Below are 15,013 nucleotides of genomic sequence, written 5' to 3'. Positions count from 1 at the left end.
TTATAATATTGAAGGTAAACTAATGACTAGGATTGAACATGGTTTAGATTTCATGAAAATATAAAACAAACAATCTGAATTGAAACTAGTAATATGGTTTGGTTTGAAAATTCAACTATTCCACTTTTCAACAAAATCGGTGCAAGGCTTGTTTGTCTTTGGGTTGAATTAATTATTGCATTTATTATGCAAAATACATATTCTAATAAAAATATATGATTCATACTAATTTGTACACATACTTTAATTATATTGAGTGTTTCTTCGTTTAAATTAAAAATGTGATTGCACAAATGTCAACTACATAAGAAATTCAATTCAATAACATCGATTTGTTTACCTTCTTAAAGCGTATTTTGAAACGTAAAACGAAGGCCTTAACTTATTTTCAAGCAGGTTGCTAATAATTTAAAATCAATTTCATCAAAGTTAATTTTATTAATTTGAAACTAAACGAATATTTAAAGAGTAATAATAACGCTCACTTTTTGTGAGATTTTTTATTTTGACTAAAATTTATTAAAAAAAATATTTTTCTTGCTTTTAATTTAATATTTTTATATTTCTTTAATTTTTAATAAATTTTAATTAATAATAAAAAATATATTAAAAAGTGTTTAACTCGTATTTAATGGTTATGGGTTCATTGCTTACGCAACGGAGTCGAACATTTTGACAGGCCGCTGATGTAAGACTTTGTTTGGAACAATGGAGAGAACTGTTCCATTTCGTACAGTTGATATTTCAAAGATACAAACTTCATTAAATAAATTATTTAAAAAATTAAATTACTTCTTTAAGAATTTAATTTATTGTTGTATTAACTTTATTACTAAAGAAATTTTTTGTCATCATTTTTATTTTTTATAAAAATTAATTAAATATTTTTTTTTAAATAATTTATCATTAAGTTGTTTTTTATCTAATTTTTCAAGAGACCGTTTAATTTTATTTTTATTTTAGATTATTAAATTATTAATTTGTTTTTATTATATTTTATATTTTTAAATATTTTAACTAGAAAAAGTAAAAGTGAAAAATGACAGATGTATAATTAAATATATATTTTAAAACTAATTAGAGCATTAATTTTTTTAAAGATTAATTTGATGACATTTGAGCGATTAATGTAATAATAATTTAAAAGTTCAAAAGATTAATTTTATTGCTTAAATCTCTTAAAGATTTATTTAAAAACACTTTAATCTTTGGGAGACTTGTTTAATACTTTTTCAATTATTTTCCATTTTAAAAGGACTAACTATTTTACTATAAATATAATAATATAAACATGAAAATTAATTCTAATTTCATTCTTCTACATTGCACTAATTCTATCATCATAACACGATAAGAAAAATATGAGATATGATGGGGACATTGCAGTCAGAAAAGTTAAATTAGAAGCTTTTTTGGAATAAAATTAACCAAAATATATTTGAAACTAACATAAAATATTTAGTGAACCCATTGTGTAGTTGTGATGGAATAATCCAATTTTGACATTGAAAACATCACCACCCTCCTCGCATCTCTCGCGTCGCGTTCTGTCGATTTCAAATTCAGCCATTTCGATTCTTTCATTCACTTGTAAGCTTTACTTTCTCCTTTTGATCTCAATTCCACACTCACAATTCTGTATCTAATTTTTCGTTTTTTCATTTGTTTTTCAACGTCGTTGATTTCTAGATGATACGATTCGTTTCATGCAAATGTAACACACATGAATTTTCCTCAATGGAATTTGATCACTGTTCTGAAATCAATCAATTTGACCAAACTCGTAGGTTGTTTTAGGCACTGATCACATCATTATTCAATTCGCTGTAGGTAAAAGATAATGTGAAATTTGCTTCAATATTAATTTTCTGTTCTTTGATTACTTTGAGATTTGTATTACTTGCAAAATGAATATGGAGAATGCTCTGTACCCTTTTTTTTTATCTATGTTTTGTGTGGAGGAGCAATTATGGAAGTTGGTGTGTTCAGTATTATAGTTTTTGTTATCTACTGACCTATTATAAGTGTGCATGTTGTATGCTACTTTATACTGATAGTATATGTAAACAGTGAGAAAAACAATTTGGATGTCTGCAGATGACTTCAATAACTGAGTTCTGTATATGTTTTTCTATTTTCTTCCTTTTCTTAAGATTAGGCTATTCTTTACTGGAATTATTCTATTAGTAGTGTGATTATCTAAATCGTCTTTTGTTCCTGCGGTGTAAGATTGAATGTAGTGGACAAATTTTGCAGTTATGGGATTTTGTGGAGTTCTTAGTTTGTTGACACAATTTGGCAGTGAAATTTTTTTGCTTAAACAGATATTTCTTCTGTTCCAGGTGGTTTTGCAAGACTAATTTAGAGGTTGCAGCCTGGATGCTTGTGGACTTCAAGTTTGTCAACGAATAATTACCGAATGGAACTTGCAAGGCCTGCTTCAGGTAATCTTATGATACCTAATGTGGTGATACATAAATGAGGTGTTTACAACTGAGGATAACATTTTGTTGGTTAAGGACAAGTAATGACATTCTACTGACCTTTTTTATAAGTGCAAAAGGTTGGTCCTGTACATCATAAAAGTGTTTTAACCATATGCTATCGTAATGACTTGGATTTGTAGAGTTTTTACTGGGTCTATTCACAATTTATCGCTAAATGCCATGCTCGCTGATGAGTTTTTGTTGTGAGTAATGCTATACAGCAAAAAAAGAAAAGCTGTAATTTTGAAGAGTTCAGCTAGATTAAAGAACAATCCTTAGATAAGATAAAGAAGTAGGGACGAATCATCTATCCAAGCATCAATAATCAGGCCAACTTATTTTTTCATCGGCAAAAAAATTCTTGAAATATAACATTTTCCTTTTTCTTCTGCCACAACTCTTGAAGGACTTGAGGGCATAAGATTTTACTGACACTCCTATTAGGTTGGCTTTTCCTGTAGCTTCCTGATGTTGTTTAATACTTTGAGCCCATCTAAGTTTTCAAGTAGTTTCAGGTTCAGCAAATGGCTATTGACTAGATGGTTATGAATGGCAACTTTATCTGGTTAAGAATTGCATACTTTATCAGGGAATTTTGGATGGAGGGGTCTAGAGGGAAAGGGAAGGGAGGGTTTTCATTTTTTAAATTGAGAAATCAATAAAACATTTATATTTATAAAAGATGAATGGGGATAATGGAGTATAATATCCCATTTTTTCCCTTTCTTTTTCTATAGTAAAAAAACTCAATACCGCCCATTCCCTTTACTCCCAAACTCCTCCATCTAATAATGTCATAAAAATTTTGAACTTAGCTGTTGAAGCTTTGAAAATCTTTAGAATACCTATGAAGTATATTTGGGGGGATATTCCGGAGCAATTTTCATTTGTTTTTCTCGAGAAGTTGAATGATTGGCAGGTTGTTTACAGGTAGAAGAAGATTGAAAGATTTGTTGCTTCAGAGTGATAATCGCTTTTGTGCTGATTGTAATGCTCCAGATCCCAAATGGGCGTAAGTGTTTCATTTTTTTCACTCTGAAGTTTGTGGTTTATATCAATGGGCATTATCATACCTTTTTTGGTGAACTGTTTGTGAATCTGATTGCTTGCCAAATATAATAATGCCTCATGAATATTACTCTTTTAAACTCTGAATTTTCTTTTTTTGATAACTTCTTTTCAGATCTGCAAACATTGGAGTTTTTATATGCCTAAAATGCTGTGGTGTGCACAGAAGCCTTGGTACTCATATATCAAAGGTAAAACCATTCACATGTACCAAAGTAAAAAAGATAAACCACTCACAGGTTGTCTCATTGTTGTGAAGGCATTGCTGCCTAAGAATTTATTTTCCCTAACATGAAATATTGGATGTTTGAACTGAGTATCTCCTCATTGTTGTCTTCAACAAATTGAAAGACTGATAATTCATCTGTTTGGATTTTTTATTTTCCAGAACTTGTATAAGAAATGAATTGACATGGTATGAAGGGGAAAAAAACCAATTACTTTCATAGTTTTCAATCCAAGTTTTATTTAAATTTGATACATGTTTCTCTGCAAAGAAATTTAGTTAGATGTGATAGATGCATTAGACAGTTACACGATATTACATTCGCAATCGAAAGCAATGTCATAAGTTAAATTATCACTAGGCATCTATCCTCATGTCAATTAAATTTATGATTATAGGCATATTTATGGAAGTTTAACTCACCATGTCTAACTTTTGAACGTTGCCTATATTCTATATTATTAATAACAAAGTATTAGTAGTGTTGTCCTTTCACAACAGTATTATGCTACGTGCTTCTGTTCATTATCTTACTAGACAAATATGTTATTTGATTTTAATTGGACTAAACATTATACAGATTTGTATTTTTTTTTTTTATTGAAAATAAAATGTGGAAAGTGAAATCATTTAATGTCTTGCATGTGTAAATTTTTAAATCAGATTCACAGGGTAAGTGAATTTTATCTCAAAGTGGTGGGAACTGTACAACTACTGGACTGAGTTTCCAGCAATTTAATTGAAAACTGGCAAAGGAATATCTATAATACCTTGTTAACAAAGTAGCAAACTACCTAGTCTGACCAAAGTCATTGAATTGGAATTCAATACTACTCTCTCTGTCCTTTTTATAAGGCATCTTATAGGTTTTAGTGGTATTTTTTGAGGTACTATATAGCTTATACAAAATTGAAAATTACTAAATTTGTAAGTCATGGCAATTGCACCTCAGTTTCAGCCTTGGTTTTCATTTTGTTGTTGAAGCTTGTTTTTGCACATCCATGACTAGCCTAGACTGTTACGGTTTATGTTCAGGGTGAATTTTTAAAACAGATAACCTTAGGTTTGGGATGCAAGTAAGCCACATGTTCATAAAATGACTGATGATTATAATTGATCTATTTTTTTTCAGTGGGCTTTGTTACTGTTTATCAAGTTAAGAGTGGAAAGAATGCTGAACTCATCTGTTTGACAGCATTATTCTTTACTTTCAGGTTTTGTCTGTGACGTTGGATGATTGGTCAGACGATGAAATAGATGCAATGATTGAAGTTGGGGGAAATGCTTCTGCCAATTCAATTTATGAGGCATATATTCCAGAAGGATGTACTAAACCTGGAGCAGATGCTGGTCACGAGCAGCGTGCAAAGTTCATTCGGTGAGACATGTTTTCATATACACTATGTCAATTGTCACAATGCACTGTATATCTCCCATTCTAAGCCTCTTGGTTCATTTTGAAAATTTTGTATCTCATCACCATGAAATAGGTAATTGTGAAGGTTGTTGATTCTTCCGGGTATTTGTTTGACCCATTTGCTTAGTCATTTATTTTCTTGACTTTCTGCTGTTCTTGAACTAGTCAGGTGAATGCTATAATTTATTAACTTCTTTTTTAATTGTGACTATTTTGAGTGCAGGTCAAAATATGAACTTCAAGAATTTTTGAAACCAAGTTTGCGCATTGTGTCTGGAAAGAGCAGTCTAGATTCAAGTTCTTCCAAAAGTTTTATGGATAGTTTTAAAAGTACTAGTAGTTCACAGAGAATGGTAACTTTATGTTATGCATTAGTTCCTTTGATTATCTGACTACTTTTATCATCGGGGGAGAAATATTGGGACCAAATTGGAGTATGCATCTTGTTGTGAACTAGATTTCCACTGATTTGAATCATTGTTGTACTAGATGAAAGTGTTCTAATGCAAGATAATTAAATATATATGAGATGAAGCATGTTGCATTTTCCAACTTCGTCAGTTTGGCAGCAATGACGATGCAGTTATTTTCATGAGTGATTTCCTTAGATTGTGATTGACATCGGTGGTAACAACAGGAAGGTATGGTACAATTTATTGGAATGCTGAAGGTGAAAGTGATCAAAGGCACAAATTTAGCAATCAGGGATATAAAGTCAAGTGATCCATATGTTATTTTGAACCTTGGCCAGCAGGTTGGTTGTTCTTGTCACTGTATGATCTTGGCACCTTTTGCTCTGTATCTTCTATTTATAGTTGAAAAATCATAAACTGTGATAATTTTCTTTCTGAAATTGATTTGGTGGTATTGCCTAATGCATACAGACTGTCCAGACAACTATTGTGAGGAGTAACTTGAATCCAGTCTGGAATGAGGAATATATGCTGTCTGTTCCTGAGCACTATGGACCACTGAAATTGGTATGAATGAATTTTGATGTGAAAAACAACAGTAATTTGTGTATTCTATTATATAGAGCCACATTATTGAGGAAAAATGTGTTCCTCCATTCTCATTCCTCAACATGCAACATTTTTTACCTTTTAAAACCACTTTCTTGTGTTGAAACCAAGTTACCTTTACATCCTTTCTCGCTGTTGGAAATTAAATACAGTACGTAGTTTGGTTATAACTTACAATAGCTTTCCAGAAAGTAGAAGTATGAATTTATAAAAAAAAAATGAATTAAGAAATTGTATAAACAGTATCCATGTCTATGCATCCCTCATTTACCTGCTTTGTCATTTTGGTATGATAACTAATAATTGACTGGGATATCTCTTTTAGGTATAGAAATAGAAAGTTTCTGCCCGTCGATTCACAGCCTCTTGTTGTTCCTTTGTTTCCTTGTCAATTCTGTCTATAGCCAATGACCTGCTTTTCTAAGAACTCCACAAAATATAATTTCTTGCATTTTTCAACATGATGGAACGGAAAAAGGAAAATTTGATGTGTAGTAAAAAATTGGTTAATATATAATAATATTTCCTCTAGAAAATTGCCTTATTTCAGTTGTGCTTGGAATATTAGTCCTTTACTAGTCAACATCATGTTTAGTGAGTTTTAGATTGAGTCGGAGATGTGATGCAATCAGGAATACTGTTATTTAGTGGAATGGGAGAAAAAGAAACGGCAATGCAGTGAGGGGGAAAAACAATGAAGTTATGCTTCGATGTGTCTGTCTAAGAAGCGCCGGTACAATCATGCCAGAGTAGATGAGGAGGCAATTTTTTTTTTTTATTACTCTTGCATTGCCCTTCAAGTGAATATTAAAAACACGACTGGAAGTGCTTTTCCTTCTTGTTGCCCTCAAAACTCTTAAATTAACTAGATATCTCCTGCAGTTGGTTGATTGATGTGTCGATATCTCACTGATAGATTCTACGAATCTACTCTGAAACTCAATTCTCACAAGAAAATAGACCATCACAAAAACAATGAACCTGGCTCCCCAAACGGCTGGAACACCTGACGCAAAAGTTGGGAGAATTCTTACCGCTGCACCCCTCTTGTTTTGTCCATTTCATCTCTAGCTCTTGTTGAATGAAAATCTTACCCTTTTAATTATCCGTTAGTATTGAAGTTTTGCTACAAATCTCTTGGTTTGTTTGGAGGTAGATTGGCTGTTTGTACCCTTCAATGATGGGTTTCTTCTATGGAGCTGGGTGTTCAGGTGTTTATGTAAGATGCATCTCACTGTGTGTGTTGTGTGCTGCTTTTCTTTCTTTCAATCCTTCCATGCTTGTGCACGCGGTTAAGAAGATAATTAATTTGTTCCTGGTGAGAATTACGACACTTTTATCTTATCAACTGGCTGTGTTGCAGAAAGTATTTGATCATGACACATTTTCTGCTGATGATATAATGGGAGAAGCAGACATTGATCTTCAGTCACTAATAACATCTGCTATGGCCTTCGGAGATGCTGGAATGTTTGGCGATATGCAGATAGGAAAATGGTTAAAATCCGATGACAATCCACTTATTGAGGATAGCACGGTGAATATTGTTGATGGTAAAGTTAAACAAATGATGTCGCTCAAGCTCCAGAATGTTGAATGTGGAGAATTAGATCTTGAACTCGAGTGGATTCCTCTTGATCAATAGGTACTTAATTGCTGTTAACCTATAATTTTCTTTATGAAATCTCTGTAATTTTTTCTCTTCAGCTTTTGGTTCATCGGCTCATCGCCCTAGAGGAACAAATATTTGTCTATTTAATTTATGCCTGTTACGTTATCTGACCAAACATTCAGTAAATTTTCTTCAGATAAAAAAAAATCACAGGAGAACATAGTTTTGCTAATACGTTGATCATCACCGCATGTTTACTTTTGTGCGTAAATACCAGTGCATGCGTTCATCTAATTATGTTCACGAGAAACTATGCGCGTTCATCTAATTATAATAGTGTTCTAAAATTTCAAGTTGATAACTTTCTAAAAGATAACCATCATAGAATTAGAGTTTAGTTTCTATTACGGTGCAAATCTAATCGGCACAATCGCTAACATATATGAAAATACTTTTTTGTGGAAAAAAAATACTTTGTTGCGTGAAATAAAATGTGCTTCGATGATTTTTACGTTTAGAAGTAAATATTCTCCTATTATTGGGCAGCTGATAATATTCTTGATATTTATTATAAAAAGTATAAACAAGATAAACTATTTAAATGCATAATTATTTATATGTAAATGTAAACTTGATTGTGTAATCATTTCTTTTTGTTACAGAATGAATACCCTCACAGCCAAGCACTTGTAGACAAAGCCATGCGCAACTTAATTAAAATTCTATTTCAAGTTACATCGAAGTCAACTACTGGATTATGTGGTACAACGGGCAGCCAAAACCGAATCTTTAGATTCTTTACACTTCTACTTTATTTTGGATATATTATTAAAATATTAAACCATTTAAATTATATTATATTCCTAAAAATGTCTTTAAGTATCCTTTGTTCCATTCTATTAATGCATAAACTATTTTATTGGATCAAGAAGGGGTGCCGAAGGCTTTTTGGTTCTTTGAAAATCGGTTTGGACTCACAAGTGTGGAAATCCCAAAGAAACTTATTAGCAATCATACAATCTTCGACAGGTCACGTTGAGTTCTAATTAGGCAAAGGGTTAGATCAGCCACTATAATAATTAGTAAATTAATTAAAAAGATCTAATCAAACAAACAGTTAAAAAATCCAAGTACTTAAATTTATTATTACAACAAATGTAACATATAATCAATAATAAAAGAATTTAAACCCAGTAAATAAATAAATTGCATATACAACGCATAATTATAAATTTACACAACTAACTTCACCTTTGCATACATTAAACATTAGAGGGGAAAAAAGAGTGGAATTTGAATTCAATATAATGCAGGAAAAAAGAACTCAATGATTACGCACTGCTGGCACTAACTGAAGCTTGTTGGCACTATTATTATTGTAATTGCGATTATTAATAGTATTATTATTAGTATGATTACTACTATGAGCACGAAACGAATCGTTTTGGTTGTGCTTTCTTCGGTGCTTAAACAGATAAAGCAAAGCCGAAGCCACTAATAGAACGCCACCTGTGATGCCGCACACCAAACTCGCCATCATTAATGCTCCTCCCAAGTGGCTTCCGCCGCCGCCGCCGTCGCTGCTTCTCCACCACGGCGGCGGCAGGGACTCCGTGATATTCCGAAGCGGCGAATCGGTCGAAGAAGAGCCCTTGTTGCTGTTGAAGAAGGACCTCATCTCTACGGAGGAATTTGCCGGCGGCGAGGACTGGAAAACGAGGCCATGCTCCGATGGCCGGAGATCTCTGCCGGCGGAGCTTCCGGCGAAGAGTAGAGCGATCGTGATGGTGGCGAATCCCGAGAGCGACGCCATCACAAATCGCAACGGGAAAAGATGAAAGTGAGAATGAAGTTATATATAGAGACACAGATACAAAGACACACTGCGACACTTTATTTTCAGCACAGTCTTTGATCTTAATTTGGATAAAACTTAAGACGGAGTACGTTAGATATTTTTATATGAAGTGAATTTATTATTATTTTTTCTTTATTAAATAACTTGGTTCTACTTTCAGTTTGATGTAATTTATAACTCAGTAATAAACAAAGTATTTAAAAAAAAAAGTGCGTTAATTTTAAAAGTTTTTATGTTTACACTAAAGATATATTTTTAATAAAAATCATTATTTAAAAGTGTCGAAACTCAATTTAATTTAAGAAAACCGTTTTTGTAATGAAAAAGGGGACGGATGCGGTGTCGTTTTAGGGGTAGCGGAAAATGGAAAGTGGGTTTAGTGTGGTATGTTTATGAGGTAGCTTAGGTTTGAAGCAATTGATGTTACCTGGTAAGTATTTGATGGTAAGGAACGTAAGTATCTGTCACTGTCGGAGATTCATCAAGTCCTCGTGCCACCGCTCTCTCCTTTGTCTTTTCCTCATTATTGCTTTTCTCTTCATTTTTTCTCTTTCTCTTGTCACACTATAAGTTTACTTTATTTTTCTTTTCAAATTTACCCACCGTTTTATAAAATAAATATTAAATTGGATTTAAATATTTCCCTATTTACTATATTCTGTTTAGTCGGTAAAATTTTTTCAAAGGGATGATGACCCTTTTCAATTAACATGACAATTATAAATTTGGCAAAGAAAAAATTTTGCTGCCCTCAGAAAATGGCCCAAACATGACTCTACCACCATCAGTGACTTGGTTTTTCAATTCTGTAAACATCATGAGAACAATATATCATTGTGATTCACTACTACAGAAAAGGTACAGGAACAGCTACTCACGCTGCCCAATGAATAATATTATTAATTAAAGCAATTATTAAGAACCAAAGGAAAATGTTTGCATTGTTTTGTTTTTTCTCATTTCAGATAAAGGAAACTACTCTGGAATCTGCACTAGAGTATATCAATAGACTTCCACGTGCCATTGCTTGTTCTTCTTAAGTTGTGAAAGCTTCTCTTCCCAACTCTCTCCTCTCTGATCAGCAACTCTCTTCAGTGTTTCTTGGATCCCAGGCATCATCCCTTTTAGACCACAGAAATAAATGTGGGCCCCATTATCCAAGAGTTTAAAGATTTCATCACTATATTCCTCAATCTTATCCTGAACATACATTTTGCCTCCATTCTTGTTCTTTTGCTCTCTGCTAAGGGCTCGATCATAGCGGAAATTGTTTGGATAATCCTTAAGGTATTTGGTAAATTCATCATCATAGAGAAGACTGTCAGTATTGGCAACACCAAGGAAAAGCCATGCTAGTCCACCAAACTTGAATGTAGGGACTGATTCCATGAACATTCGGCGTAGATAGCCTCTAAATGGAGCCACACCAGTGCCGGTGGCAATCATTATATGGGTAGCATTTGGGTCATCCTCAGGCAAAAGCATTATCTTCCCTGAGGGGCCTGCCAAAAGATTGTAGATGACTCAATTCGAAGCCATGAAGATGCAAATTCACTAACATTTACAATGTGAAATCCTTGACAGCCTAAGACCATTTTTTGTTATACATCCTTCATTTTCCGTAAAAGGGGAAAGTTAAGACAAAAAGAACAAACGAAATAAAAGGAGCAAACTAGCGTAAATACAAGATCCCTATGCCATCTACCAGGAGGACATTGTTATGCCCAGGAAGTGGGTTTTGTTATACATCCTTATGCTCCATACCATTTCAACATCAGGGGCTACTTACTACTAACTAGGCCAGGAAATCAACACTATAATTTGCCTTGTGTAGAATATGGAGCTCAATTAGGTTTTGTTGTTATGCATCCTTTTCTATCACTATCAGAAAATTATAGAATGATTGCATACAATAGCCCCTAAGAATGCAGAAACTTTGCCTTGTTTATTTTCAAGGATATAATATGACCGAAATTTGTGATTTTTAAGGATTAGGGTGGGGCTTTACATCCCCAAGGATCAATGTGTCTGCCACCAAATTTCCAAGTTTAGTTTAAATTTTAAGACATCAAATGTTGCTTAGACACTGACACAAAGCAACCCAGACATACATAAGTGTAGCTTGAGTGAAAACACAGACAAACAATATAAACAAAATTGTAACTTTTAAAGTAGAGCTGAACAAACCAAAAAGAAAGACGAATATTCAAGGAGAGGAAAGGAAGAATGACCATTATATTCAATGGACAATGGAAACTACACAAGGCAAAAATCTGATAGGGGCATAACAATAACATTGAACCAGGACTCTCTTAACTCATGGGAGTATGGATATGCAGTCAAGTAATAACCAGTGATCTAACCCCTATAATATGCTTCTTAGCTATTCAATTCATCACTTTTCTTCACCATGCTCCACATGATAAGAGTTTGATGTTAACCAACAGACAAAAACTTGAAATTTATGGGGTTTTAAATTGTAAAAAATGGTTTACAAGAATGTAGCATACAAACATTACAAAGTTAAGAGAATTTAAGCACACCAATCACCATGTCTGTCCAATTTCAAATCATTGTTTATTACATGATTAGGAAGCTTTCTCACTTACCCCATTCAAGCAAGTTCTACTTTCACATACAGAGTCTACCATTCACAGTATAAATTATAACTGAATAACTGATAAATCAGAAGTAGTCTACTACAAGCTACATTTTCTATAGTAAAAAAGTTTCTACAGCATGAAGCATTCATGCATTAATTTGAGGAGGTATGACTTAGCAAAACTGCCACATCATATATAAGGTGTGTAGGACACATCAATTGTAACAGGAATAACGAGACAACTGAGCAAGACAAGTGTGTATAAATATGAATAGAATAGAAAATAGAAACTGTCTCAACTCTCAACTGAGCAAGGGGCACTAAGGCATTATTTTATTGAAATACAAATTTGAGAAGTTGTAAAAGAAATTAGAAATCAACCTTTGCAGGAGTAAAAAGAGCTAAATCTTACCTGTGATTTGAATTTTGTCTCCAGGCTTTGAGTTACACAAAAAGTTGCTACAAACACCACTCTTGGAAGGATCTTCCTTTCCTGTCTCAGGATCATAATATACAGCACGACGCACACACAAGCTGGCTGTTTTACCGTCAAAAAAGTCTCCATACCTTGTGGAAGCAATTGAATACAGTCGAACATTATTGGGAGACCCAGGTTTCTTTGGATTTTCACCCTGCCACCCACATACAACAGTACTTGTAAGTTGCAAAATCATTTCACAATTTTAACTGCATGAAATTCCACATCATATCCCACAAAAGAAAGCAAAAATACTTTCTAAATGAACTAATAAGTTCAAAAGGGAATTTTAGTTTTGAGATGCAACGTGGGGAGGGAAGCCAGAATCAGCTTAAATTCAGCCGATGACTTGTAATATTAAATTTCTCTGGAAAGGACGCATAATTGAACAGTGCAAAATATCTAATATGAGCTCCTTCCGTCAAAATTGACTTATCCAAAAGATACGAAGGCAAAAATAGTCAATGTGAGGAAGCACAGAATGGCTACCATTAACAAGTCACTTACTGGTGGAATAACACCATAACTCTGTCCTTCCCAGTAAGGAACATTCCCACCATGATCAATCACAATATGACAAGTTTCCCCAGGAGCCTTTGGTCCCACTAGCCTCTCTACAGAAACAATCTTAGCTGTGTAGGGTTCTTTAGGCTTGTGCAAGTTCAATGGAGGTTCTGTAGCATCTTCCAATTCTAAGGGTGAGACAGTAACTTTGGGTACACTTGCTTGTTGAACGGACATGCATATCACACGATGACTTCTTAAACAAGAGTTGTTTGCCTTCAAGTCTAGAATAAATACCGGTGCCCATGATTTATCCCGAAAGCTTAAGTTAGAGGCCTGCAGCATCAAATGTAGCTTTCATTAAAAGTACAAATTATATAACACAAACAGGAAGCTAAATTTCAAATAAAATTATGTAAACATAGTCCCTCATTCTAACAACTTCAGTATCATTGTTCACCACACCACTCTTGAAAATCCATTAATAATAATAAACAAGTATCTCTACAGAAACAAGATGTAAAACGCATAAACAAACATATACTAAGTACACATTTTAATTAAAACATCGCTGCACTTAGAAAACCAAAATACATCAACTCTAGAGCTATACATTTCTACTATAAAAATAAACAGTTGCATAAATTTAAGTAGAATATCATCTACACCAACAACAGTCAATTGCTTCTTTTGACCAAAAATAAAAATTTAACCTATGCCCAATATTTCTGCAACCATTACAGTCTTGCAGGTACAGAAATGAACCAAATCAAAAGGATAGTAAAACACAGTCTTGCAGGTACAAAAATGAACCAAATCAAACGGATGGTAAAACATAGTTTCTTCTGAACTCATTCGGAAAGAAACATGAACAACCAATCTCTATAGTTGATCCCCCACGGTTTTTAACAGCCATCCCAAATTAAAATAATCATAAAAATTTAGCATAACTACGGATTCTTCAGACAGTTAGATCTATAATTTAACATGACATAACCAGCAGAAGCATTCAAATAACCACGTTTCCAAAGTCAAAGGCAGACAAAAAAAAAATCAGAAGTATTATCAAACCTTAAACGCAGATCTTCTCAGAGACAAATCGCTGCCAACAGGAACAGTTACAGCCATCTGCTAAAACCCACAAAAGTTTTAGACTTATAGTATTCATCAATGAAATTTTGTTCAGTAACTGAGAAACGAAAAAATAAAATAAAATCATTTTAAACCACCACTTTGGTTAAATTTTTTTAGCTTTGACGTTCCAGAAACACGTCTTCATTATCCACTTAAGAACCCAATTAGAAAATAGATACAACAACTGAATAAATAAACAAAGAAAAGAAAAGGTGAAAATTTGATTCCATTAGGTGTGACCCTTTTATTCTGGGAAGCCAAAAATGATGAGAAAGTAAAGAAAACAAAGTAAGTGAAGGGGATGCACCTGAGACACGGCCAAATGAGCCATCATGAGATCGAGAACAAAAAAGGGTGTAGTAGTGTCTCAGCAGAACAAAGAGGGGTTTTGAAAAGCAAAGAACTTTATTGATGGGTCTTAATATAAGGTGGCACAACAACAACTGTTACAACTTCTAACAGAGGTTTGGTTTGATTTGATGATCCTTTGGAGAAAGGGAAAGGTCGGGTTTTTGTCTTGGCTCCTCGGAGTGTCACTCCCGTCTCCACTAGTCCCTTGTGCCCTCACTTCAAACCCCCACTGGTTATTAGTTAATTCCTTTTCTT

The 15,013-nt window shown here is 33.5% G+C and overlaps 3 protein-coding genes across 7 annotated transcripts; 1 reads left to right on the top strand and 2 right to left on the bottom strand.

Annotated features, from left to right (window-relative positions):
• The first annotated feature begins 1,480 nt into the window (after positions 1–1,480).
• LOC113873020 (probable ADP-ribosylation factor GTPase-activating protein AGD13) lies at positions 1,481–8,058 on the top strand. 4 transcript variants are annotated; one of them, XM_027510965.1, is made up of 9 exons: positions 1,481–1,590; positions 2,343–2,444; positions 3,417–3,498; positions 3,670–3,745; positions 4,995–5,158; positions 5,421–5,550; positions 5,835–5,951; positions 6,082–6,177; positions 7,583–8,058. In XM_027510965.1, the coding sequence occupies exons 2-9, from the start codon at positions 2,420–2,422 to the stop codon at positions 7,862–7,864; spliced, it is 972 nt and encodes a 323-aa protein (XP_027366766.1). In that variant the 5' UTR covers positions 1,481–1,590; positions 2,343–2,419; the 3' UTR covers positions 7,865–8,058. The 4 variants fall into 4 exon arrangements, with proteins under 4 accessions (XP_027366766.1, XP_027366783.1, XP_027366776.1 ...); XM_027510982.1 differs by having other exon boundaries at positions 1,492–1,590; positions 3,391–3,498; positions 7,583–7,958; XM_027510975.1 differs by having other exon boundaries at positions 1,511–1,590; positions 2,375–2,444; positions 7,583–7,958.
• Positions 8,059–8,958: 900 nt separating this feature from the next.
• Positions 8,959–9,690, bottom strand: LOC113853065 (proline-rich receptor-like protein kinase PERK7). Its single transcript, XM_027483512.1, has one exon. The coding sequence runs from the start codon at positions 9,642–9,644 to the stop codon at positions 9,156–9,158; it is 489 nt and encodes a 162-aa protein (XP_027339313.1). The 5' UTR covers positions 9,645–9,690; the 3' UTR covers positions 8,959–9,155.
• Positions 9,691–10,437: 747 nt separating this feature from the next.
• LOC113873055 (ferredoxin--NADP reductase, root isozyme, chloroplastic) lies at positions 10,438–15,013 on the bottom strand. Of its 2 annotated transcripts, none has more exons than XM_027511032.1 (5): positions 14,715–15,013; positions 14,345–14,401; positions 13,277–13,609; positions 12,704–12,923; positions 10,438–11,191 (listed from the first exon to the last, which is right to left on the bottom strand). In XM_027511032.1, the coding sequence occupies exons 1-5, from the start codon at positions 14,739–14,741 to the stop codon at positions 10,692–10,694; spliced, it is 1,137 nt and encodes a 378-aa protein (XP_027366833.1). In that variant the 5' UTR covers positions 14,742–15,013; the 3' UTR covers positions 10,438–10,691. The 2 variants fall into 2 exon arrangements, with proteins under 2 accessions (XP_027366833.1, XP_027366824.1); XM_027511023.1 differs by having other exon boundaries at positions 10,477–11,191; positions 14,345–14,404; positions 14,715–14,948.

The sequence above is a fragment of the Abrus precatorius genome, unplaced genomic scaffold (genome assembly GCF_003935025.1).
Source record: "Abrus precatorius isolate BTA unplaced genomic scaffold, Abrus_2018 Scaffold10, whole genome shotgun sequence".
In the NCBI taxonomy this organism is placed as follows: domain Eukaryota; kingdom Viridiplantae; phylum Streptophyta; class Magnoliopsida; order Fabales; family Fabaceae; genus Abrus; species Abrus precatorius.
The sequence above is the reverse complement of the archived record's forward strand: the minus strand, read 5'-3'. Positions and strand labels throughout refer to the sequence as shown.